The sequence below is a fragment of the Scleropages formosus genome, chromosome 5, assembly GCF_900964775.1.
Source record: "Scleropages formosus chromosome 5, fSclFor1.1, whole genome shotgun sequence".
NCBI lineage: Eukaryota > Metazoa > Chordata > Actinopteri > Osteoglossiformes > Osteoglossidae > Scleropages > Scleropages formosus.
Genome location: NC_041810.1, coordinates 19,530,808 through 19,558,279, shown reverse-complemented (window position 1 = coordinate 19,558,279; position 27,472 = coordinate 19,530,808). Strand labels below are relative to the sequence as shown.

The window sequence follows — 27,472 nt, the reverse complement described above, 5'->3', positions numbered from 1 at the left end:
TTCATTGAGCTGATGATTTGACAAAGTGACTTGCAACATTATGCTACTTACAATTATTTACCCATGTATACAGCTGGTTAATTTTTCTTGAACAGTTTAGGGCAAGTACCTAGTTTGGCAGGAGGTAGGATTCAAATCTGCAGTCTTTGAGTCCAAATACAGCAGCTTTACTCACTGCACTACCAGCAAAAATCATATCAGTTAGTACACAAACAATATTTGAAACAAGAAACATCCTTTAATGAAGTCAGTAGAGCACTTTTGTGTCTTGGCCCCTTGGAAGAAGACACTAGTTCAGTATTCATCATGGAATGGATATTCCGGGTGGTCACTCCACCTGCAGAGCACAAATATTATATTACAAACAAGTACAGACTCAGCCAGTTTGTTTTGATATTGTGCACAAAAAAGTTACTGCTTAGGGTTGTACCCAGATCTTGTGCATGGAATCGTGATGATGATTGGGAATTCTGACAACTGTTACGGTCTGATATGCAAACAATAGTAAATTTGATCAAATACAATGTAATAAGAGGTAATCCAAGAATACTCTAACAGAGGGACAGTACAATATCCACTTTACAATTTACAATTTAATTAATGTTACGTTTGTCTATATGTAAAAATGAAAATGTGGAAATTAGAAAAACCAGCATGAAAGCAATCTTCTATAAAGGAAAAGAATGATCAGGAAAAAAATGATCTGCAAGTACAAGGCTGCCCACTTGTGAGCCATGGTAACCCTAAATCACACACACACACACACACACACACACACACACACACACACACTTTCAAAACCGCTTGTCCCATACGGGGTCACGGGGAACCGGAGCCTACCCGGTAATACAGGGTGTAAGGCCGGAGGGGGAGGGGACACACCCAGGACGGGACGCCAGTCCATCGCAAGGCACCCCAAGCGGGACTCGAACCGCAGACCCACGGAAGAGCAGGACCCGGTCCAACCCACTGCGCCACCGGGCCACCGCGCCCCCCTAACCCTAAATCATTGATAATGAAAACACTGCCATTTACCATTATTCTTTTTACTAGCACCTAAAATAAAAGCCAACTCTAAACATTGTCAGTTTGTAGCTGGTTAATTAACTCATTCAAATAATACTAAGGATAACAGCAGGACTGAAAATAGAACAAGCAACTTTCACGTTCAAGGGCTACCTGCTGGCCCGACACCACAGGATAGGTGGTAGAAGGATCATCGTCACTTACATGAGAAGTTCAACAAAACGAATGTTTTTGTTCAGCCCTTCAATTGCTTTCATTTCATCTTCAGTGAGGGAAAAGTCAAATATCTGTATCAGGGAAACAAGTGGTTTAAAGTTATGTGAACAAAGTTACGTGGTCGTCAATACGGTAGGAGGACACTGCTGGTTACACTCTCTAATATCACTTAGTGGATGAGCCTTGAGGGCCCACCTCGAAATCCTCCTTTATGCGCTTTTGGTTGAAGCTCTTGGGGATGACGACGACACCTCGCTGCACGTTGAAGCGAAGCACCACCTGAGCTGCAGACTTTCCATGCTTCTTCCCAATGGAGACCAACAGTGGGTCCTCCAACAATGGGGGGCACTTCAAGTTGACCCTGTAGCACAATAAAAATTTGAGCCTCTTTATTCTCCCCTACCTGCATGGGACTAGCAAAAACATATAACCCAGTTACAAAATCTTCACATAAATTTCAGTTGCTGCATATTTATTTTGAAAATCAAAATCTGCAAGATCTAGTCAATGAAATGTGAGTTAGAAGGTCATGTGATAATTGCTGGCCGACATTGTTGATCATTCAATAAAATACATTCTCCATGGAGGTAAATGCCTGTGTTGTGCAGCTAAAAAGAAAAAAACTGCAGAAAAATATTGATCCAGCCTGAATACACTTGTTTTGAGAAGACCAGATAATCAGTTTCAGATGTACATTTGGTGAGATTTTACTTGCGGAAATAGGTTTATTTTTTCAATTTTTCCCCACTTGTTTCTCTGTTTTGAAGCCTTCACTGGACATTTGGGACAATTTTGAGAATGCAATTTTTGCTTTTATCTTTGGACATTGAAATATACATATCATTTTGGGCCCCATATATTACTTTTGCTGGTGTTCATGAATATATAATTTGTATTGCTTAAATTGAGACACTCAGCTTGTTCAGCTCTACCTTGATCTCTGGTCTCATTATTTTAAACTGTCAATGAACCACTCAATATGGATCCGAAGTAATTCTTTAGCAATGCTGGAGATGGATAGGCCGCACCCTTCACAAACCATCTTCCAGCATTACTAGTAAAGCCCTCACTTGGACTCCCCCAGGGGAAAAGGAAACTAGGCCACCTAAGAAGCGCTTGGCACTGTGACCTGGAGGCAGATGTCAAGAGGATAGGCCACACCTGGGGACAGCTGGAGACACTGGATCAGGACAGAGACACCTGGAGAGCTCTGGTTAGCGGCATATGCCCCCGGAGGGGTAGTAGGCATAACTAACTAACTACTATGGCTCCTTAGTAACTCCTGACTGGCCGACATCAGTGCAAATGGTCAGGAATCTGTACATCCACGCCTAAGTTGATCTACTGTACACAAGGAGGTGGACAGGTGCTGTACTGCACTGCTATACGTTGGGAGATGTGTCCAGTCCCTGCTGGACTCTGACATCACGCAGGTGGCCTGTGGTATTCCCTGGATTAGGAGGTTCGCTCCTGAACATGGGGGTGTTCCTACCAGGAGGCATCTCTGGAGGTCCCCAGGGGGCTGTATCCTACAATCACAATGTTGTTCTGCCGACAGTACTCCAGCAGCTTGGGCTGAGTAAAATATGGGTGGCACTCAACCTGTAGCAAAACAAAACATTCCAAATTCAATATAAAAAAAAAAAAATTGTCACGGTTCTCTTGTTCACATGTGGTCCTCGACTTATGCAACTAACGACAACTCAGACTTACGATGGACGTCACATTAACCTTATTATATTATTTTTGAGTTAATGTATCGGCTGGCCAGGCTGCTACAAAGCACCATATTTCTTATTGACCCGATACGTGTTTTTAATCAGCAATTGTGTTTTAGTTACAAAAGCATAAGTTACATTTTAATGGCTAACAAGCAAAAATGTGACTGTTGTGATGGTGCAGAAAACAGATTTAGAAATGAAAGAGAAAATAGGGCAACATAAGAATGAAATTAAAAAGCTATTGTATTTATATTGTTATCCAATATTAACATTTTTAACGAACATGTGAAACTAGTGAAAAAATAAACTGCCCTGGAATATTTTTGTACTTCAGACCAAACCCTGAATTTAAGCCATAAAAAATTTTAACTTGATGTTTTGGTGTCATTCATTCTGGGAATTCAACAAAACCTCTGATCATGATGTTCTCAAATAATTCTGATCGGGACAGGATACCTGTTATCTTATTGCACTGCTTGCCAAACGGTACTCAATCTAATCTTGTGGTTGCATATTAACACTTGTATTTGAACAGTCGTGTAGGGCTCAGGACACAGACCTGATTGGAGACAGGCTTATGTTTAAGGCCTGGTTTGTTCAGAATCATCTCCAGCTGTCGGCGGTTAAAGTTAGATACTCCAATGGACTTAGTTAGTCCAGCGTCCTTGCAGGCTTCCAGTGCCTATTCAGACATGTGTTTATACAGTTAAATGAAAGTGTTTGGACCATATTCACAGACACACACACACACTTTACTGCAGTCAAAAGCATAAAATGGCCCTGCTGAAATAAATCTACACAGTCAGTGTTGTTATCATGTGACACTGCGTAAGGAGACAAGGACTCAAAGGTCAAGGGCATCTATGCCCCAATAAAGTGTGGAGCATTGAACTGAATTGAAGACTTTGTCACTGTACTGCAGTGCAAAACAACGAAATTGTAATGATATTCCCTGAGTTCTTCAGACAACATAAAACAATATAAAACAACCATTTAAGTATTAAAAAAAGAAAATTAAAGAATTCAAACAAAATAATACAGTAAAACAACAGGACAGTAGGACAAACAATTAAAGAAACTGTTGGAGTGCATGTGCAATTGCATGTATTATAAGTATATTTTTTTTTTCCTCCAAAGCAAATTACAGTGTTAAGATACTTATTTACCCATTTATACAGCCAGGTAATTTTACTGGAGCAATTTTACAGCAAGCACCTTGCTCAAGTGTACTAAAGCTGGAGGTAGAATCTGAACCTATGACTTTTGGGTCCAAAGGCATCAGCTGTCCCCTTACATACATGTAGGCACAGTGAAGATAGGATATAGTACTTATAGACATGTAAAACAGATCCTCACCATGCAGTAAATGTAAATACATAGATATAAAACGATGGGGCTGGCAGGGAGGAGCCTGACCACACCCATGTCAGACCTAGATTCCCACCCAGACTTGGGTAGATTAACTCGTTTTCTTTTTTCATTCAACAGATATTGTAAAAAATGAATTTTGATGACACGCGTGACCCACCTCCCACGTGGCGCAGAGGTCTGCTTTATGGTAAATGTACTTGCCGTTCTCATCCCTGGGGTAAAAGGTGTCTCCAGGCTGTGGAAGATCACAGACTCAGCACAAACAAGGATGATGCATTTGTTTACAAGTACATTATTGCTACACACCTCATCACACCTGCGGTTCCAATGACAGTAAACATGCTAATGAGAAGTGATCCCTTCCATTGGTGATCCAGATATATCAATGTCTATGCTGACATTCAAACTGCTAACGTTTAGACAATTCTATGGTGGTGGAGAACAAAGTCACTGTGAAGAGGTTATACCTTAAAGGCCAGCGGGAGCTCGATGATGTAGAGGTCTACATAGTCAAACTGCAGGGTTTTCAGGGTTTTCTCAAGAGCAGGCCTCACCAGCTCAGGGGGATGGAAGGTATTCCACAACTGTGGTCACCAGCAATGAATATTAACATAGAGGAAGTCAAATCAGTGCATCCTATAGCATGAATGAGCCAATGTGTGTATGGTTACTAGACTCCAATCACACAGACACACACCTTCCCACAGTAGAAGATCTCTTCTCGTTTGACGGTTCCATCTGCTATTTTCTCACAAATGGCCTGTCCAATTTCGTGCTCGTTGAAATACACGAGAGCTCCATCAAAGTGCCTGTATCCAAAATTGATGGCGCACTTCACGGACTCATAGGCTGTTCCTTTGGGAGTCTGACAAGAGTAAAACCACTGTGAAGCTGGACACTCTAAATATGATGCTGAACACAACTGTGAAGACTGAATTGGTTCTGGAAAGATTTTCAGATGTCAGGAGAACAAGGGCAGGTGGTAGCGCAGCGTTTAAATTGTTCCCTTTAGACTCAAAAGGCATAGGTTTGAATCCCACTCCCTCCTGTAGTAGCATTAAGCAAATCACTTTTCTTAAACTGCACCAGCAATGACGAGTGAATAATTGCAGGTGGCTTAACATTAAGTTGCTTTGGAGAAAAGCATCAGCTAAATTAATAACTATCACAGAAACATGAAAACGCACTGCCGCAACAGCAAATGCAACCCTGCAGGTAAGACTGTTACTGTTCAGGTGAGGTTGTGTAACATTGGCTTTATGAAATTAGTCTGATCTTGTTTTCTTCTCTGTGTAACACCTGTATCTCCTCTAAGCATCTTTACCACATGCACATCAAACATGAATTACTGCACAGGACATTAATTTCATCATCTTTCTAGCAACAAGAAAGTTTTGGAGAATTTTTATCTTTCACCATGTTGGCAGTTGGGTTTTTTAGACTTAGCAAAATACCTTTTTCCAAAGCAAACCACAACTCAGAGTAAAAAAAAGGTGCGTGTAAGCAACAGAAGGATACAGATGACTGAAAATGCTCATATCCTCTTGGAAATAAGTGTCAATATGGAACACATATGGCACTAGGTTTGATTACCAGACTCTGAGCAAACAATGTATACCTTGTGTACCCAAAAACTCAACCTTTCCCACAAAATCTCTAGCTGTTTAATCCCAACAAAAACACATATGGCGTCTCAGAGAAAAGAGGAAAGAAACAGAGCAGTTTTACTGGAATGATTCAAGTTGCACACAAAGCTATACACACAGGGCTCTCCTGAATCTTGAACCGGGCAACCCTATCTTCAACACAAACACAACATTCATGATAAGATTTAAAGAATAAACATATTTTAAAAAATCTTACTTTGTAAGGATCGCTATAGGTTCCCAGTCCAATAAGTGGGATTTTGTTTCCATCACTCAGATAAATTGAGTGGCTCCCAACAGTTAGATTCATCTTTCTCTATGATCCTTTGGAATGTAAGCTTATAGTTAGGAAGGCAGGGGTTGGAATAGTCAGCTTAATTAGTCATGTATTGTTACCTTTGGTCTCAATGAGCTCTGACCCCAGTAACACACTTAAAGAAAAGATAATCAATGCATTTGCGGTCCCTCATAAATAAAGGGAAATTAATGCTGAGGGGAGGGGGCGTGGTGGCGCAGTGGGTTGGACCGGGTCCTGCTCTTCAGTGGGTCTGCGGTTCGAGTCCCACTTGGGGTGTCTTGCGACGGACTGGCGTCCCGTCCTGGGTGTGTCCCCTCCCCCTCCGGCCTTTCACCCTGTGTTGCCGGGTAGGCTCCGTGACCCCATATGGGACAAGCGGTTCTGAAAATGTGTGTGTGTGTGTGTGTGTAATGCTGAGGGCACATAAGGGTGTTTCCAGTCCAGGTAGGAACCAATCATTAGTAAGTGGACCTACAGGAATGTATTGTTTTTTTCCACTGTATGTGGCCAGGAGACCGAAGAGTTGGTGTGGACCCAATTGCAAGCTCGTTTATTGTGGGTACCGAACAAGGAGTAAGCAAGGATCGTAGTAGGGGACAGGTGTGGGTTATTCGAGGCACAGACAGGAATCCAGGTCAAGCAGGAGATCTGGAACTGGGAACGCAGCAAATAGGGAACGAAGGGCAAAGGATGAAAAGGGACTGGAAGGATGAGGAGGGAAGCATGGTTTTATCCCTTTGTAGGAGAAGCAACTTTACTCAACAAGGTTCCACAACCAGGTGAGCCAGCACGGTTTTTTTCTTATACCCTGCTGCTCTGATTCAGGGCAGGTGCGGTTGTCTGGCGTGAGGGCGTGGGCATGACAGTATCCCCCAACCCCTCACGGACGGCCCCTGCTGCCCTACGGGCTCTGGAAGAGCGTCCCTGGGCCTGGGCACCGGTCGGTCTGGATGGTTCCTGTGGAAATTCGAGATCAGCTTCGGGTCCAGAATATCCTGCCCAGGCACCCAGCATCTCTCCTCCAGGTCATACCCCTCCCAATGCACCAGGTACTGCATGGCCCCACACCTGGGCAAAAACCAGGCCCACTGATGCAGCTTCTGGCCGCAGTAACTGCAAAGGAAATGGCTTATGTCCTGGTGCAGTCTCTCCACCTGGCAGTTTACCTGAGGGTGGTACCCAGAGGTCAGGCTCACCGACACCCCTCACTTGCGCCAGAATGCTTTCCACACCCTTAATGTGAATTGGGGACCTTGATCTGACACGATGTCATCCGGTAGACCGTAGAGGTGAAAATCATGCTGGAACAAGGCCTCTGCATTCTCCAGTGCCGTGGGGAGTTGAGGTAGCGGAATTAGGTGACACACCTTCGAGAAATGGTCTATGATAGTCAGGATGACAGCGTTACCTTCAGACAGGGGATGATCCACCAAGAAGTCGACCCTTACGTGGGACCAGGGTTGTGCGGGGACGGGCAAGCATTTGAGCAAACCTGCTGGTTTCTGGTTTGGGCTCTGGGCCTGTGCACAGGCCTCACAAGCATCGACATACTCTTGGATGTCCTCCTGGATGGATGGCCACCAGAACCGTCCTTGTAGGAGGGAGAGAGTCCGGCGGTGGCTGGGGTGCCCAGTAGCTGATCGGTGTTGTCCGGTCAGGCTCCAGTTCACCACAACCCTGCTTGGGACAAGCGGTTTCAGACAGTGAGTGCATGCGTGTCATAAATTGTTTTTTTCCTACATGGACTAGGCACAGCTGTACCAAACTCTTTTCCAGCTACACAAGTGTATTTAGAAAAAAATGATATCCTGGTGGTTGTACACAGGGAGAGCGTGAATGGAGACACAGGGGCAATCAAAGAGACAAAATGTTTGTTGTTGAGTGATATGCCAAGCTGGAGCCCCAGTTACACACCTACATACTAGATTTACATTATTTTAGCAGATGCTTTTCTCCAAAGCAACATACATCTCCTAGAAGATACAATGTGTGTATTATATTAGCAGAAAGAGAGACTTAGATATAGATACATGATTTTTAAGTACAGTTTGTTTCTTTGCACCATGTTTCATTCCGCCATGCTAGGAATAAGTCTACATCTAGGGAGAAGCTGGTGACGAGGCAAAAAGACCCAGGTGTGCCCTGTAAACTGAAACTTAAAAGCTTTGTAAACAGACTGGACTTGGAAAGAGTTGAAAGAAGCAAATCCTGTTTTTCCTCAGCTCATCAACCTTCCTGCTGGAACCCATCCTTAGTCCTGATATGACCTTTGCCCAGCAATCTCCTTTATGTCATCTGCTCCTATTCCCAAGACTCTACCTGCACCTTTCCCTGACCTAAAGACTGTCCCTAAACCCTGGTTTAATCCTGATCTCCAAGCCCACCCCTTTTACAGCTCCTGAACATCATAAAAAGTCCCTTTTGCATTTTCTGGCTCATATTCAGAACAAAGACCCAGGAAAGGAGAGGGTTCCAACTACACCAAGTACAGGCACAAAAGATTACGCTAGAAGGTAAGAGAAAAAAGGTCTAGAGATAAAAGTATAGCATTCAGTCAGAGGTAAAGAGAACCAGAGATCATTTCATGGCTGAAGGATATAACCGAGACATGGGGAATTTACACCTTTATTGCTTACAGCTTGTGCTTGTTGCATAAATGAGTTCCTTCCTAATGCAGCCTTTAGTCTGGGAGGTGAGGGTGTGGTTAGGGTACCAGATGGCCTCATATGGGAATTGTAATGTCCTGCTTGTGGCTCAGCAAAACCCCACTGATTTTAACTACATGTTTCCATATCTTGTGGTTGTGCCAGACAGACTTTGCTTATTTTCTCAAAGCAGGGCAGAAGTGGTAACTTCCTTTTGAAATGTAGTCCAGTACTGCTCCCTGTATGTGGTGGTGCAGCAGGTTTGACTGGTACCTTGCTCTATGGGGTTCGAGTCCTGCTCGAGGGGCATGGCGACTCCATATTTCTCCCTGCATATGCCTTCCCAACATAAAGAAGGCACTGGCAACCCACTTCTGTTCCTCCCTTGACATGAAAACCACATGGGTGGTCTCTATGGGTCAGGTTTATTCATTTAGCAGATGCTTTTCTCCAAAGTGACATACATCTCATAGAAAATACAATGCCTACATTGCATTAGCAGAAAGAGAGACATAGATGCAGGCGTGTAATTCTTAAGTGCAGTTTCTTTCTACCATATGAACCAAAGGAGGTTTGATTTGATAGCACCAACAACAACCTCTCCCTGTGCCCCTTCATTTGTACAGGAGGGGAAGTTCCCTCCCCAGGATCCTTTCACAACCTCATCCCACTTGTGGCCACTATACAGCACTGCATACACTTCATTGGAAGCCTAGCCTTTAATGACATATGAGAGGATAAAATGGCTTTAAGTCTTCTTCAGTCAGTGTAGAACCTCTGCAATGGAAATGTCAGGAGTAAGCACTGTGATGATTATGACTTTGCCCCTGAGATGGATAAAGTGCAGAGAAAAAGCATATGCTAAGATTTTCCTGTTTTTCTTTATTTTTGTAGCCTTTAGGCATCAGATCTTTTTGTCACTTCAGGTAGCCTGAGACAATGAAGACAGTTTTTTAAAAATGTCATTTCCATGATGTGAAGATTATTAAATGTATCGCAGGTGTGAAAAAGTTACTCCCCTCTAAATTCCCCTCATTAAGGGGTTAATTGCAGTTGGCTCTTTCAATAAAATCAAAATCAAAGTCCACAGGCCCTGTTTTGGCCCTGATGTTGTGGAATGATCTCCTTCTTTCCTTCGAAACTGTTATCCTTTTAATCATTCAAGAATGGGCTCAAATGCTTATCTTTCAGATCAGCTGTACTTTTCTCAGAATGTGTTTTCTGCTCTCTACTATAGTTCCCCTCTAAATTTAATTGAAATGAAATGGTCCTCTTCTCCAATCCTTAAATCTTAAACTGAACATTAGATTATGAAATCTTTAACAGCATAATAGTTCTTACCTGTCTGAGCTGTCAAAGAATGAATTAGAAACTCCATTGAATTCCATCAATTAATTATTCCTAATTAATTCCATCAAGTTCAACCTGCTGCAGAAACTGCTGATCTAGTTCTACTCAGCTGTCCTGTGTTCTGCTATAAGTGTCTGGTTTAGTTCGGCTACCAACTTGGACAGAAATGGGCTACAAAGGACATTTAAGATGGCTGAGAGGATCATTGGTGCACCCCTGCCTACCCTTTAGGTCTTGTACAAGTCTAGAATGAGGAAGCAGGTGGGCACAAGCATCACTGATGTTGCATGCTCCGGGCACAAGACAGACACTTCCTACTCTGCTATAAAAATTTATGTAAAGTAGAATACATATAGTCAGAGCCAAGCCTAATGATGATAATTCCAGTAAGGTTTGATCATTTTAGAGGAGAGGCTCCAGCCTATGACCCAAACTCACACACATCGTCTGAAACCGCTTGCGGAAAGCTGGAGCTTAAGCGGACAACACACAGGGTGTAAGGCTGGAGGGGACACACCCAGGAGGGGACACCAGTCTGTCCCAAAGAACCCCAGACAAGACTTGAACCCCAGACCCACCGCAGAGCATGACCTGCACCACCGCACCCCCATGATCCAAACTTTTAATTAGGTTTAAAATCTATATTAAGCAAAGTAACTGGTTGAAAATTGTAGCTGATGATGAATGGATTCTGTTGCTATTTCACTGTAATTTTTAAATATTGATATTTAATAACATTGCTAGCAGTAAACAGTAAAGTGACAGCTTAGCAAAGAGTGACATTGACAAGGCCGATGAGATAAACCAGTTCTCAAACAGGTTTGATAAATGTCTCTGCTTAGTGCTTCCTGGCACAAGACCCTTCCCCCTTCACCCTAGTTCACACTTCCCTATATCAACCCCCTCTGCTCCCCCGACACTTCCCCCTTCTCCATAAACATGGATACTTCACACAAGTCTTGTCAGCTGTGGCCGCTACCATACCTCCCCCCTTTACACCTCAGCACTACAGCCCTCTTTGGCACCATGGCTTCTGCCTTTCCCCCATCTACCACCACACAGCCACTTAGGGTCATTTTTGATGGTTTAGGATGATGTCCAAATGGTGTGGAAAAACATCCTGCTTGGTTTCAGGCAGCTGTTGGCTTTAAGTCACTATCAACCTCTTGCTATGATGTGAGACATCATGAGTACTAGGAAGGCTCTGGTTTCCTCCCACAATCGAAATACATTTGTTTTAGGTGAAGGTGGAGTCTTTCTATTGTATTGAACTGTCTATACTTCTCCCCTCTGGCAGGCGTTACAGAGCACCGTCCACCAGAATGACCAGACATAAGAACAGTTTTTCTCCCTCAGGCCATCACTCCCATCAACAGTCAACACTCCCCTGTAGGTCCTGTCAGTGCAACATCTATTGCATTGGGTGCAATTTTAACTTCTGTGCAATGCTGACCTCTTATACAACTTACCTCTACTTCTTATGTGCAATATTCAATATCCAATCACTTTTGTAATTTACTTCTTGTTTACATTTTTTTCTACTTACACTACCATTCATACTCTAGTGTAAATATCTTATTTATTCTGTGTCAGCTGTTTGTTGTCTGTAAATACTGGAAGCATGAAGAACCACATCAAATTCCTTGTGTGCGTCAGCACATCGGCCAATAAAACTCATTCTGATTCTGAATGACTGTGGGTATGATTATCTTGCCCCAAATGTCAGTTATGAACCCTCTTCAGCCTGCATTTAACAAGCAGTTATTGATAATTGAGGGGCATGTCTTCTTTCTTCCCACTTCTTAAGCACATTAAAAAAATCCCTTAGTACTGGAAGGGTAAACTGCAAAGACCATCAACTAAATAAAAACTCAAGAGAACATATTACCTCTGACCAAATAGGTATGACAAATACTATGGGGCTTGCACTAGCAAGTCAGACAGTTGTTTTGAGGGAATTCTCACACTTAATCTGTCAGATATTTTGTAACACATTTGGTATTTTGGGTTTTATGTTCCAGTTTGAAAATATTGTCCTGATGCTCTCCCTATCCATAAGACTCTGGGTTATTCAGAATTATGTTTTTATCCTTTTGATATTGATAATTAAACATTGATTTTGTCACGCCCACGCCATCACTCTAATCAGATACACCTGGAAGGATATAAGGCAGAAGCAAAGCTTGTTTGCCAACACTGCTCTTTGTAGCTCACCCTTGTTCCCATTCCTCCTGCCTGAGTCCTTCTCCCATGGCCTCTACCTTCCTGTGCGCTGATCCGTGTTTGACCTGTTGCCTCTATTCACTGACCACGATTCTGGATTGCCTGGTAAACAATGTTTGCAGTACAAAGACCCACGCCTGTCCCCAACCACGGTTCCTGTCCTGTCCTTAAATAAACTCCTGTGTGCTCCGCAATTGAGTCCGCCTTCTACTTCTGGACGAAACATGGCAGATTTAATCATTGGACCCTTTAGATGTAAATAGAAATAAAAGTATAGATTTTATTAATAGTTTTCTAGAATGTTCTGGGCCTTAAACAGTCTGTAATCTTGGTGTTGTTATTGAGAAAGAGCTTCAAGCACAAACATACGATGTCAAGTAATCCACTGGAGTATATTAAACAGGGTAATTTCATTGCACTAACTGAACCGCTATTAGTAGTTTTAATGGTATCTTTTGTTCTAAAGATGCTCGGTCCCTGTCGGCATATGTCTTTAAACTTTTTCTTTCAACCTCATTGCTGAGACAGATTGGTGTCATCTGACAATGGTGTGAATGGAGCTGACGCATTTACAATTGTAGTCCTGCCTTGTCTACGCTGCTTTAAAAAAATAATCACAAGCCGTCACAGCCCAAGTAAAAATGCAGATAATGACTGCAGCTGTTCCTTCTCTGCAACAAGAAGGAACGAGCAGGAGCAACTGGCTGGCTAACAATGATATGTCTGTTCGTAAAGTATTGTTTAGTCTAGGTTTCCATGTGTTCACATTTTGCCCCAAAAAGGGCAGAGAAAAGATAGTGTCCATTTCAGTCGGCTGTGTTCATGGAAGATGTCAACAAAACGTCCCAAAATGCTTTTTCTTCTCTTCTTAGAAAAATGAGTGTGTTTATACATTGTAAGACATATCATGTTGCAGTGATGTAAAAAGACTGCTAAAGAGGTTATAGACAGATTACATAGTTAATTTGTCATTTTTTTCCAAAGAACTCATAATATTCATTTGAAATATGATATTTAAATGCTTTTAAAACTTAAATTATTAAAAATTCATTTAGTTGAAATGGCACACGTTCCACAGACAAGAACCACAGCTGAACAGAAAAAAAACTAGATGATTCATTGCAGAATCCTGACATATCATGGTCGAGCGGGTAGGGCTGGTGTTTTATAGCACCTGCATTGTGCCCTTGGACACCCACTCAGTCTGTGCAATATCTCTTCTGGCAGGTACTCTGGGTTCCTCTCACAGTTCAACGACACATGGGTCAGGAGACTTGATGACTGTGAATTGCCCATAATATGCAAGAATGAATATGTGTATGTGTGTTACATTGCTGTGACGTGTATAAAGGGGTGAATTACAGTCGGGAGTTTCGTGCAGTGTATCTAGCATGGGAAGTCACCTTGGATAAATATGTCAAATAAATATTACATGCTAATCATTTGGGGGGTGCAGTGGCACAGTGGGTTGGACCACAGTCCTACTCTCTGGTGGGTCTGGGGTTCAAGTCCCGCTTGGGGTGCCTTGCGACGGACTGGCGTCCCATCCTGGGTGTGTCCCATCCTGGGTGTGTCCCTTACGCCCTGTGTTGCCGGGTAGGCTCCGGTTCCCCGTGACCCCATATGGGACAAGCGGTTCTGAAAGTGTGTGTGTGTGTGTGTGTGTGTGGTAATTATTAACGGTTACTTTTGAGAAACGTTTGCTAAATGAATAAATGCAAGGGTTCAAGAACCGCATGTTGGTCTTCTTAAAAAAAAAAATAGTAAAAGGGAATTGGAAATTTGCAGCTCCGACCTATCATGCAAGCTCACGCAAGTGTTCGAAAGTCGACTATAGCGACTTTCCACCTAGCGGAAAAAGATCTTTAGAAGCTGTACATTTTCCTTTAGCTAACAACTAGGGGGTGGTTAGTTTTGTTTGAACCTTCTCATTATCCATTAATGACAAGTGGTTAGGAGCCCATCCCAGAAGCAGAGCATGTGAGGCAGGGCACACCCTGGAGTGGAAGTCAGTTGATCCCAGGGTAACTGCACACACACACACACACACACACACACACACACACACACACACACACACACACACTAACTACTATTTAGTTACCACTACCCTTGTAATGCATGTCACTGGATTGTGGGCAGAAACTGGAGCACCTGGAGAAAATGGACACAACTGCGGTGAGAACGTGCAAACTGCACACAGTGAACTGAATTTAAACCCACGTCTGCTGCGCTACCATTCCATCCCCCTTATGATTAATAGACTTTTTTTCTCCATTTGACTGCTGTGTTGTTCTCATTACGTGTTTGCTTTTTGACGTTTCCTCAAAGGAAATCACGTTCTGAGGAGCAAACAGCATCAATGTCTTGCCATAATTAGAGCATGTCTCTCTGACATCTTCTCCTGGATGACTGATCTACAACTCAACCTTTCAATAACTCAGATCCTCCATCTCCTTGCCGGCCAATCCTGCTGTTGCAAACTCTTATCAGACAGCACGCACACGTGTTTTTCTTCCCTTTAGTCTCACTCGACCGGTGTTCCACAGGGCCCAGTCTTGGGCTCTTTATTTTTTCCTGTCTACACACTTTCCCACAGCTGTCATAACCTCTTGCAGCTTCCCCAGTCATTACTACGTTGATATCCAGGTCTTCCACTTTTCCCCCAGCAATTCCCTATGCATCCTCTCATATTGCGGCTTCCCACTCGGAAATCTCTGACCACCATCTACACCTCTAGCTCTCCTGAGGTTCTTCATTTCCTGTCCGGACCATCTAGCTGTTGGGAAACCTCTATCAAACAGGAAAAATCACTCATTTTAGCAGCTTCATTGTTCAAGTGCCTGCGAGTGGAAATTGACTGAAGACTCTATTTCTGCCAGTGCACTGAAGTCATAAGCCAGTTTTGCAGACACCTCCTTAATAACAATTAAAGAATCTACCAATACACGACATCACATTCCAGGGTGTACCCTACCATGTTAAGTACCCTGTGCTTCTGGGACAGGCTCTGGATGGCTGTGACCCTGCATTAAGACAGGCAGTTGTCACTAGTGAATGAGTAATATTTTTATAACAGTTTTCTGACAGTGTAAATTATGGAATACTTATGATCAGCATTTGTCTTTTTCCGCAGCTTTTCTCACAGTTGGAGACTGAGGGCCCCAGATCTGGAAAACTTTCCTATGGAGTCAGGAAATGTCCTCCTTCTAGATGCGCACCTGTTCAGAGGGAATGGCTTAGATAGCCTGTGACATTATTTTTGCTTAACATTTGCTTTTTTGTTGTTGTTTTCCTTCTAATGATAGATATGAGATGCATTCATTCCTGAGAAAATGCACGTAAGACATTATCTGATTTCGACTCTGCTCTAACAGATCATAAAACATTTTCAAGGCCGATGGGTTATCATTTGAAACATGTTTTTATTCAGGTTGCACAGAAACTGCATCTAATGAATGAGACCTTTGGAAAACAACATCCTCCCCCAGCTTAATCTACCCATCGCAGCACATGGGTATTTTAACACAAACATGAGAACATGGTTTGAAACATAGTTCCTTTATTTCTGCTTTTCCATAAAGCCCAGAAAGGGACAACATACAAAAGCTGGCGGTACTCAGAAGGGCGGTGCAAGTGTTACAATAACACAGCTGCCCGAAAAGTGTCCGCGGAGGCCAGGGATCAGCCTTGCATGAGTACCGTCTGCACAGCACAGACAGATGACATCATATAGACACGCTGAGCTGAGCGCAAGCCATGAGCACCGTTGTCCAAATGCAAAATGGAAAAACAAACAGACACCGCAAAGGAATTAAACCACATTCACGAAACCAGAGCATCTGACTGCGGATTGTGCAAGAACTGCAAGGAGACTGCGACGCCGTCCAATATTTCAGACGGAAAGCGTCAGCGAACGCAGCAGACGGTCCTTCAAAACCGCTTATAAACTCTTTGTGTTCATTTTCATCTGTCTACTCTAAGAAAGTATAGAAGGATGCTTGTGGTACACCTTTGTTGCATACCTGTGTATGTGTTTGCTTTTTTTTACATTCAGGGCAACAGTGATTATGTGTCACACTTTTACAGTTCATTCTCAGCTCTGTCTGTGGAAACTGGTGTGTGGGTTTGCATAATATTATGTTTTTTACATAAAGAGTGGTAAAATAGAACCCTGATTTTGACAGAGATCTAAGATCAGGTTTGTGACAAATGCTACTGGCAACAGTTGAGGGAATAAAAGAGCGACCGCTGCAGAGGAATCTGACCCCAGGGGGGGCCGTTTCATTTAAGGGGCCCATGACTGGGTGGCACAGACGTGGCAACATTTGGGACGGTCAGGCTTCAAAAGCGAATAAATACGGAAGATTGTTGCCATTTAAACATGACCTCAGCCGCCGCAATTACCTTAACGTAAAAGCTTCCCACTTCCATTTGCGTGTTTCTTGTTAAAACCTCATGGGGGCATCTTAAGGAAGGTGCTGTGGTGGGAGACAATGTGGGTAGTGAAGGAGAGCCGCAAACGTTAAGTACTTCTCAGATCCCTCTGGCACTTTGGTTGACCAGGCTTCCAATCTGGTTCTTGTTATGAGGCGTGCGGGGGCCATATATGGTAAAACAGCTTTGCTCTCCCAGCCCTGCGGAGGAAGGAAAACACAAGATTGTTGTAAGGGGCTTCTTTTTTTTTTTTTTTTCTTTCATTAAGCTGTTTATTATAAGTTAGAGGTTTCCATGTCATCAGTCGCTTTGGTTCAGACCAAACTCCACACAGGAAGCAATGCCTATAGTCAGTCTTCGTCTCAGGAATGCAGTTAATTCACAGGTAGGGTAATGGGTCTTATAAATAAAATTGTCCCTCAAAAATCATTCAGGAAAAAATGAGAAGGGAACTTAAATTTAGTTTGTTTAAAAGATCAAAAAAACAAGCACACTGTTGTTGCATTGCCTGCTCTGATGATAAGGTAATAAGCAGTGAGCGTCACTTCGTAAGAGCACAAGTGGTGTGTGGTGTGTGGCGTGTGGTGTGTGGCGACGGCTGCCCGGCTGGACCTGGCCTAGGGAACGGCGTAGTTACCACGCGCATGGCAGCGTTTCTGGAGCAGCCGCTTGGTGGAGCAAACATGTGGCTCCAATTAAAAGATCATTTGTGCTGCTTGAATTCGGAGAAGTGATTGAAACTGCAGAGGACCTCCACTTGTATCAGACGATTTATAACGTCTGGAAATTACCGCTGCTCTTCCAGCTTACGGCACAGCCTCTGTGTGCGCGCGCGTGTGTGAGATCGTTAAAAATGAGTATTGTTCAACATATTCATACAAATTAAACTTCGCAAGAGCAATAAGTTTTACTTCATTCTCAAGCAGCCCAGTTTAACAGACCCTAAAAAGGATACGGGTATAAGTCACTTTTTATGCGAGTAAAGAAGTCCTCAGCAGTTTGTCGTTTTTAGGGGTCCTGGTCTAACTTATTTGTCAGCCCAGCCCCTAGAAATAATATTGCTAATAATTTAAGCAGAAAAAAATATGCGCTTGAAAAAGGTAGGGGATATGTCAGGGAGAATGACATGTATAGTGTGTGAACTGCGCGGCAGCGCTTCTTCACTTTATACTCCTCGGACGCTTATTGAACTAGATTTTTGGAGTGAAGTTTTCATTATTTTTGTTTTAATTCATCCTTGCATTTGCAATCCACACTTGATTGCTTTTACTGGCCGACTTTGTCTAAAATTGTTCAGGAATATGTGAATATATTTACCTGAATTGCCATACGGTATTGATTTTCCATCCACATTTTTAAATGAAGGCCTTAAAAGGACTTATGTGATAAAACCAGCCGTTTAGGCAGTAAAATGAATGTTAAAAAGAATGTAAAATGAAGCCCCCAGAATGTTTTGTGTGAAGATATACTGTAATGTAAAGTGTAAATGAGAGCCGTTCCCACTTGGAGGACCTGTCAGTACAGAAGGAGAAGGTTCAGACCCAGCCCAGGTCTGTACTGCAGCGCCGGGCTGCAAGCGCTCTGGTTTCCACATGGCTTCGCTGCCAAGAACATTGAATCGTGTCTGAGTCAATTCAACCTATGGGATGTCATATGAGAGAGTGTGACAGAATGTAAGAATGTACCGAATTCCATAAGAAAAGTCAAGAAGAAATAATAGAAATGTCATAAACATCAGTCGCAGTGGAACATGCATGAAAGCTGTTGCATATTTGATAACTTCATGAATATATGAAGTATATTCATGTACTTTATGCACAGGAGCAGTGCTGCTGTCTCACGGTACCTGGGTAGTACGAGAGGATGTGGGTTCAATCCCCGTTCAGTCTGTGTAGAGTTTGCATGTTCTCCCCGTGTCTGTGTGGGTTTCCTCTGGGTGCTCTGGTTTCCTCCCACACCCCAAAGACATGCTGTTCAGGTTCATTCATAGTGTGTAATTGACAGAGAGCATGTGTTCCACTGATGTATGGATGAGTGACCCATTGTAAGTAGTGTATCTAGCAGTGTAAGTCACCACGGTGAATAATGTGTGTGTGTGGGTGTGAGTTCATTGGATGTCGCTTTGGAGAAAAGCGTCTGGTACATATTAAATTAATATGATTATTGAAATCGTCAAGAAGATAGAAAGGTTTTTTTTTCACCATAACTTATGCATCCTGTGAGAAAGACACCCATTCACGTGTATACATACACGCATGATAATGTATAGATATTCAACGTATGTAGATACAGACACTGTGATATAGTGAAGCGGTGAAGGTGCACAAGAAGATGTGTTTTTAGGTTTTCTCGCGCAGCACTTTAAAGCTGCTCATCTGATGATCTGTTGGTAGACGACGCCCCCCACCCCCAACCCCAACCGCAACCCCAACCCACCCCGTACCACAGCGAGACAACCGGAGCCGTATTGGGAGAGAGTCCGGCGACGCGCGCGCCCCCACCGCCGTGCCCGCGCTCGTTACCTTTCAGTGCGCGCGACAGCCGCCTACCTGACACAGACTGAGATTCCGAGCGCCGATTTCCGCGCGGCCGTCCTCGGACCCGGGCTTACAGAGAAGTTCCAGCCTGCTTGTCCCAATGGGAGCCTGGGTGGCGGCGCTCCTGTCGCTGTGCTCGCTCCTCCACGGCCGAGGTAAGTAAGTGGCTCCCAAAATACGGCGCTACGCCTACGGTACGGTACGGTACGGTACGGTAAGGTACGGTAAGGTATGGTAAGGTATGGTAAGGTACGCCGGTGCGATCGATGCGCGAGGAGGAGCCCCGGCCGGCGGCGGCGGCGGCGGCGTCGCTCCGCGTGGCTCCATTCAATCAATGAAGTCATCGCGCGTCCCACCGCCCGGGGACCGTTTTCGGCGCTTCTCCGAAGAACCCGGAGTCCTTCTTCTCTTGTCCAAAGCGATTCCTGCTGCAAGCCACACAAGAGAGAGAGATTTCTGCACATTTAGCCGCAAATTTAGTCCTTTTAAATATGTTTACTCGCGTAAAAATAAAACTTCCGCCACCCGGAGTGATGCTGCGACCTCCTCGGTGAGGCACACTTCCAGCAAGTCGTCTTTCTCTAGGCATCATTCATTCATTCATTCATTCATTCATTCATATGACATGTTACGAGAATTGACAGCTGTATTGATATAATTTCTTTAAGACTGATCTCTATCTATCTATCTATCTATCTATCTATCTATCTATCTATCTATCTATCTATCTGTTTTACTTCTAATAATTAATTAATCATTGATTACATTGTACTGTACTATAAAAGTAATATAATTACATTACATTAATCTACATGTCATAGTGATTAACATTTAAAATACTTTGAAAAATTGTTTCCCCCCCTTTTTGTCCTACTCTTTACCCCCCCCCCCCCCCACGCCCACTTCTGGTAGCCTTGTCATAGTCATAGAAGCACACACACTATCTGAAACTGCTTGTCCTAAGTAGGGTTGGGGGGGAGCCGGAGCCTAACCCAGCAACACAGGGCATAAGGCTGGAGGGGGAGGGGACACACCCAGGACAGGACACCAGTCCATCACAAGGCACCCCAAACGGGACTCAAACCCCAGACCCACGGAGAGCAGGACCCGGTCCAACCCACTGCACCACCGCACCCCTCAGGGAAATACTTCAGCACTTAATTAGGCTTAATATGTTGCATTGCATTGTGTCACTGTGGGCTGTGTGAGCTGCTGAGAACATGGTAAACGGGGAAGAGACATGGTGCACGTGCCTGGACCCCAACCAGGGTCCAGTGTAGTGACTCTAAGTCTTTTCTCTTCTGCCATGCGGTATTGGACACCTCCGCAGCACAGGGCAGTGAGATCAGAGAGACATTTGGCTTTCAAGGTGGTTTGGGGGGGTTAAAGGTTATCAGGAGCTGTGACAGACCCCTGCCAGGATGCCAGTGTGTTTTCTACCCTATGGGTTGTGTGATAACCTCAGATGCCTGCAGGATAATTTATTCTTGGTCTCCTTCAGCCCTAAATTGCTTTTTTTAAAGAATTATTTACATTGGCCATCGAACCCCCCCTCTGTTTCGGGTGCAAATCAGGGCATAATTGAGTGTATAATGAAACAATAAGCTTGAAGCTGCAGACAGAGAGTCGTGTCACTGGAAATCAGACCCAAGCCCCAGTTCCAATGACACTGAGACTGTATTTGAAACAAAGATCATCAAGTACACAAATGGTTATTAAACACCACTAACTGCGGTCAAGAAAAAAATGTTTTTTACTCATGGAGATTTATCACTAGATGTCATTGTGGGAGGAAAAACCTGCTGAATTGAAAGAGGTAAATACGCATTGTATCAAAATTATTAACTTATTATCATGAAGTATTTGCTGTGGAAAGCTGAAAAAGTCTTAAAAATGTCTTTTTCAAGTCACCTTCAGTGGAGAAACGTGTGTGGTCTTTGGGTAATTTTGTGATGGGCCAGTGGCACTGAGTTCCAAAGAATTTTGATAATGAATAATAAATGATGTCACAAGAATGACCAGATCTGACCTCATTTTAAAGTTTTATGGGGATGTTTTGTTTACATTTTTTGTAGAAAATTACAAAAAAAATCTTTATGTGCTCGAGAGGGCTCTTGGTCCGTGTAAAATGACACATTCTAGGTTTGGTTTCGTTGACTCTTTTTCTAACCCATAAGCATTATGCATTTCGTAATTATTTTCTAGGTTGTTCCCCTGTGCTGTTTAATCGGAACCCCTCGCAGCTGGATTATGTGAATTGTTGCGCAATTTCCTATGTTTTCAATTATTCATATAATTTGTAGAGGTAATTTCTAATGCTCCGTAAGATGACCTTTTGCCAGAAGCTTGATATGTGTTTTGCCCACGCTAATGCATGGGAGTCTTTTTATGTAACACTTTTTTTTGTGGGATTCTATTAACTGCTGCAAGAAAAAAAGATAATTTCAAAAGATAATTCCATGTAACTCCCCCGTTATTTAGAGCAGTTCCAGTTTCTGCTGACAACTTGTACACCAGCTTGTTAAAAGACCAGCAGGGTCTGCTTCGTTTCCTTTGCAATGTCACCCCATGACCGTTTCATCATCGCACATCTTTTAATTGAGATGATTGCTGGCTGAATGCTATTCTGCATGCCGGTTTGTTCAGATTGCAAAAATGCTCTTGGATGTACAAAGCTGGGAAATCTCAGTGAATATTTATTGGGGCATAAAATGACTGCTGTCTCGTAGATTGTTTGTAACCACTCAGCCTTCATGGACTGCTTGGAGAAACAAATAAAATCTTTCTGAAGGTCCACTGAGACAGAAAGCACTAAGTGAGTTCCAGCTTGGTGACTCAATGCCCAGTGACATAAATCGGCAGCAGTCGTTTAAACCTGCTAGTGGAAAATGCCTCCACCTCTTACATAAGGCACTGCGAGGGGGCGGGGCTTGAGAAACCATCTGCTGGTGAAGTGATTCACGACAAATGGAAAAACTGAAAAAATCTGATAGAAACAGCACATTATAGTTTAATTGGGGCAGCAGGTGGCGCAGTGGCTAGAGCTTTCACCTTGCACTCCAAGGGCCTGGTTTCAAGCCGCACCTCCAGTTATCGTGCCCTTGATGAAAGTATTTCCCATGAATTCATACAAGAAATACGACCCAGCCGTATAAATGGGTGAATCATTGTAAGCAGCCGGATGAATAAACGTAATATCTGCAATGATGAAAGGTGTTTGTGTCGAACCCCTATGGCTGTAACAGAGATGATGTGGCACAGTGCAGCTGATCCTCTGGGGATGATTGATCCCTATCTCTTGTAGGGGTTATGAATTTCTATACTGGCATGTCGTTTCAAGTTTTTTTTGAAGACTTCCCATCACGATGCGGGACAGTGTTTGGGTTTGCCTGCAGTGATAAGATCATTTAAAGTCCCACAATTACGGAAAAAAGCCCGCATGTGTAAACCATGGCTGTGTGAATTACGTTGCTCCAGGTAAATCGCACACTTGGCCTTTTATTTATCTTGGTGAAAAGGATTGAAAATGAATATGTGTCTCCGCACACAGCGCTGTACCTGTGTGTTCAGTGCATTGCATTGCTTTTCTAATGCGGGTTGCGTGTGTATCGTGTCACACAGTTGCCGCACAGATGTCGCTGGAGGACTGCTGCACAAACGGGCAAGGGCATGGGGTGGACAAACAGGAGTGTGCGTCTCTCCCCCTCATCTCCGAATCCACCAATTGCAGGTGAGTCTCTCTGACCCACACATCTCTCCTTAGACTTCTGCAGATGAGGCAGGTGTCTGGGGACAGCAGGGGGTGTAGTGGTTAGTGCTGCTGTTTTTGGTCTCTGAGGTTGCAGGTTTGGATCCCATTTCCGGCTATAGTATCCTTGAGCAAAGTATTTACCCTCAACTTCTCCAGTAAAATTGCCCAGCTGCATCAATGGGTAAATAATTGTAAGCAGCTTTGGAGAGAAGTGCTGTGTAAATGTTTCTTTGTGAACAGTCATATCCAGAGATTTACCCACTCAGGTTATGAGCATTCAACTTTATTTTTGAGATTTGAAGCGTGAGTTTTCTTTTCTTTTCCCTTACTTTGTCTCGGGAGGTGTTTTGTCGTGTATACTGAGCAGCTGAGAAGGGAGAGACCAGACCCCTCATGGGGTCGTCTTCTCAGTTAAAGTTCGGCTTCTGCCGCATTAAGTTCTCACCCCCCATCAGCCTTTGTTTGACAGTTTCACTTGTTATAATCTTAGTGATCGTGGTCCTGTTTGGACTGTCCAGTCCATGTCCACTTGTTCAGAGGGTGTGAATTCACTTTCATTGATTTCTTTTGTCTCCACTCATCTGTTTTTGGCATTAAAGTCTGAATTGATCTATAAACACACACACACATTTTCTGAACCGCTTGTCATATACGGGGTCGCAGGAACCAGAGCCTAACCCGGAAACTCAGGGCATAAGGCTGGAGGGGGAGGGGACACACCCAGGACGGGACACCAGTCCGTCACAAGGCACCCCAAGCAGGATTCGAACCCCAGACCCAACAGAGAGCAGGACCCGGTCCAACCCACTGCACCACCACGCCCCCTGATCTATAAACACTGAGTAATTATTCTTTGTGTTTCTTAAGAGTACGGTGGATAATAGCTGTGAAAGAGCTGAAAGTGCAGATGCACAGACATAGAGCAATAATAATAATAATAATAATAATAATAATAATAATAATAATAATAATACATTCAAGATTCACAGGAAAAGATGTTATACCTGCTGCGTATTTTTCAACGGCTGTACCTGAAGCCACAGAGAACAACACTCAGCATAGCCAACACACATCTCCATGACCTGAGACCAAGAAGCTTAACTGACTTCTCCAACCCACCCACCAAAGCAAAACTAATCCCACCAACCCAACCAACAAACCAAATCTTACCCACCAACAAATAACCAAACCAAGCCTAATCCCAACAACACAAATAACCAACCATAAAACCAAACCAACAAATCAAGTCTAATACATCAACTTAAAACCATCAAACCGTACCATCAACAATACCAAACCCACCAAAGCCAAACCAACAGACCAAGCCTAACTCACCAACCAAACCAACAAACCTCACCAGCCGGGTACCAACATGTGTATTTCATTGAGGTTATCAAGTGGGCACATTGTCCATAATAATAATAATAATAAAGTCATATAGTATTATAGAGTAATTAATGAGGGTAAGCCTCCTCCTATATTGTACTGTGATAAGTAATGCTAATTATTGCAGTAATTGTCCATTTTAATGGGATTTATTCATATTTTAGCATAATGCATGCCAGTTTAAGGGCTCAGGAACACATAGATTTTTTTTTTTACTGTTGAAACTAATAAGACTCTACAGACTTATCTGAGTACAGTGTCCTACGTTCTGCTGCTATTATGTTGTTACAGCCTGAGCGTGATGTCGTAGGAGGACCGAGCGGTAAATCCAGAGCTGACATGAAATCTGCTTTTCACCTTAGCTGGAAGCTGATATCACAGTAGCAGAAACAATACTAGTAGGGGCAGACGCTGGTGTTCTGCCAGAGGTGCATAACCAAAAGGACGGAGTTCCAGCTTCTCGCGGCAGCAGCATTTGTACTGGCAGCCAGAGCAATAGAGGATTTGCACAAATCATATGGCGAGCGGGAAGAGGGTGCTATTGGAAGAGGGAATTCAGAGGTAGTAAGCGGGGAGGGGGCTGACATTGCTTAATCCCGGAAATACCGTGGAGGTGAAGCGCTGCTCGGAGTGATGAGTGCATGAGAAACCTGAGAAATGGTCTGTCATGGAAAAAAGAAGATTAAGGAGGAAAATGGAGAAACAGTACCCAGCGTGTGTCCTTAAAAGGAGACGTGAGGCCAGTTCTCGGTTGGGCCGGGGCCCTGGGGAACAATCACGCTCATTAAGAAAGGATTTCTCGTAAGCAGGGATGATGTGGTCCTGTTGGGTCAGAGAGAGGATTCATTCTACTTCTCTAAGCCCTAAAAAGTGTACAGTGGCTCAGCAGGTAGTGCTGGTGCCTCACAACACCTGGATTGTGCATTTGGGTGTGGGTTCACATTTGGTTCCATCTGGGTAAAGTTTGCATGTTCTTCCTTGTGCTGTAAGTCACCTTGGATAAAAGTGTCATGTAAAATAATTCATTATTTTATGTCACTTTGGAGGATAGCATCTGCTAGATGTCAATGCAATAGCTTACTGAATGCCTGCGAGGTAGGAGCGATGATCAGACTCAATGTTCTTGACACACGTCTAAATGTGTGTTTTTCAAGGGGTTTCCAGCTACCCTTACACCTTTTGGTCACATATGCACATTATCACAGCTCTGGTTCTCAAGCGGGGTGTGATGGCACAGTGGGTTGGACTGGGTCCTGCTCTCCAGCGGGTCTGGGGTTTGAGTCCCGCTTGGGGTGCCTTGCGACGGACTGGCGTCCCGTCCTGGGTGTGTCCCCTCCCCCTTCAGCCTTACGCCCTGAGTTGCCGGGTTAGGCTCCGTGACCCCGTATGGGACAAGCGGTTCAGAAAGTGTGTGTGTGGGTGGTTTTGAAGCACACACGTTGTCCTCAGTGTTAATTCACCAGCACCATGAGGGATGTATATGTTGTGCCTTTTGATAAATTAACAAAAGTGAAAACTGCAGTCGAACACCTGGAAACTACTTTGCTGCCTCTGAACCTGATATGAGACATTTAACTCAGTACTGGGTGTTATTGGTGTCAGAAGTGTGATCAAGTGAAATCGGTCATGGATTTCAAACCAGCGTCCATCCAGAATTTGCACACGTGTCCCCGAGCACTGTTAGTCATGGTGTTGCTCTTTCCTGGCAGGATTGCTCAGGAGCAATGTTGCATGGCAGCGCTGGAGGACACGTCCTGTACCCAGGGTATTAACATGGCCAAGGACGAAGGGGACTGCAAGTCACTGCTTTCTGGAAGCTCCTGTGAGACCAAGACTGCTAGGGTGTGTGAAACACTGTCTACAGTGGAACACTAACACTAACACTAGCAAAACATAAAAACATCACAAATAGCATTTTTAACCTTTAAACTTGTGTATAATATGTTTGCGCATTCACATTTCTGTCATTACGTCCGTTTTTGCAAAACAGAAATGGTAATATGCTCATAACTCTCTCCATTTTAGAGCACAGGGACATAGTGGAAACCTTTATACAGTTCATCCATGCATGACCGCACCTTGGGTGACCCACTGTTGGAATGAGTGGATAGTCCAGTGCATCACAATTTGTAGATATGTAATTTATTCTCCAGAACTGTTTAAAAAAGTTAAAAATTGGCAAAGCGGAACAAAAATTGTTCAAAAACCTTTTAATAATAACACATAAGATTATTATTAATGCAGACACAGTAGGGACGTGTTATCAACATGTTCCAGCACGGCACTATGGACATCAGTAATTTTTTTTCTCTTGAGCGGTTGGTTAAAAAAGAACTTGCTGTACTATCATGTCAAAATGATTTAAAATAACATATATGGTACATAGGAATGACTGGTCAGTCCCATCGAGGGGCACTTTGACCTCACAAACCTAGTTGACCGTGCTTCTGTTCCCCATCTGATGCTGCTTTGACCGCAGATGTGCTGCGAGTGCTGTCTTCTTGGCCGAGCGCTCCAGGACCAGAAGCTGAGCTGTCACCTGGGTCTGCCTGTGAGCCACCAGTGTGGTCAGGTGTCCCATGCCTGCTGTTTGGACGGAGCCCCCCAAAATCTAAACAACACTCCACCAGGTAACCGTTAGAACCATTTTGGAAACCGCAACACCGAGGACAGAGCATGACCGCACGGTAATACGAGAGATGAGAGGTAGCTTTAGATGTCTGAAGGATTTTTATATTAGATACATATCAGTCATGAAGAATCGGTTTGTATCTGTATCTATAAGTAATTTAATAATTTATTTACAATGAACATTGTACAGTCCTGCTTAGAAGTATGCGAAGCCTTTGTGCCCCTTAGTTTTAC

General features: G+C 43.6%; 2 protein-coding genes across 5 annotated transcripts in view; one reads left to right on the top strand and one right to left on the bottom strand.

Annotated features, from left to right (window-relative positions):
* Positions 1–218: 218 nt before the first annotated feature.
* On the bottom strand, positions 219–12,613 carry LOC108925654 (3-oxo-5-beta-steroid 4-dehydrogenase). 2 transcript variants are annotated; one of them, XM_029252449.1, is made up of 9 exons: positions 12,488–12,613; positions 5,032–5,199; positions 4,802–4,918; positions 4,492–4,569; positions 3,523–3,645; positions 2,735–2,844; positions 1,438–1,603; positions 1,231–1,313; positions 219–337 (listed from the first exon to the last, which is right to left on the bottom strand). In XM_029252449.1, the coding sequence occupies exons 1-9, from the start codon at positions 12,497–12,499 to the stop codon at positions 295–297; spliced, it is 900 nt and encodes a 299-aa protein (XP_029108282.1). In that variant the 5' UTR covers positions 12,500–12,613; the 3' UTR covers positions 219–294. The 2 variants fall into 2 exon arrangements, with proteins under 2 accessions (XP_029108282.1, XP_029108281.1); XM_029252448.1 differs by lacking the exon at positions 12,488–12,613 and adding an exon at positions 6,198–6,512.
* Positions 12,614–19,396: 6,783 nt separating this feature from the next.
* fbln1 (fibulin 1) overlaps positions 19,397–27,472 on the top strand; it is a 33,557-nt gene continuing 25,481 nt past the window's right edge. For all 3 annotated transcript variants that reach the window (XM_029252353.1, XM_029252352.1, XM_029252354.1), the window contains exons 1-4: positions 19,397–19,625; positions 23,092–23,200; positions 26,317–26,449; positions 27,087–27,237. In XM_029252353.1, the coding sequence (XP_029108186.1) occupies positions 19,571–19,625; positions 23,092–23,200; positions 26,317–26,449; positions 27,087–27,237 (448 nt within the window). In that variant the 5' untranslated portion in view covers positions 19,397–19,570. The remainder of the gene's footprint in view (positions 19,626–23,091; positions 23,201–26,316; positions 26,450–27,086; positions 27,238–27,472) is intronic.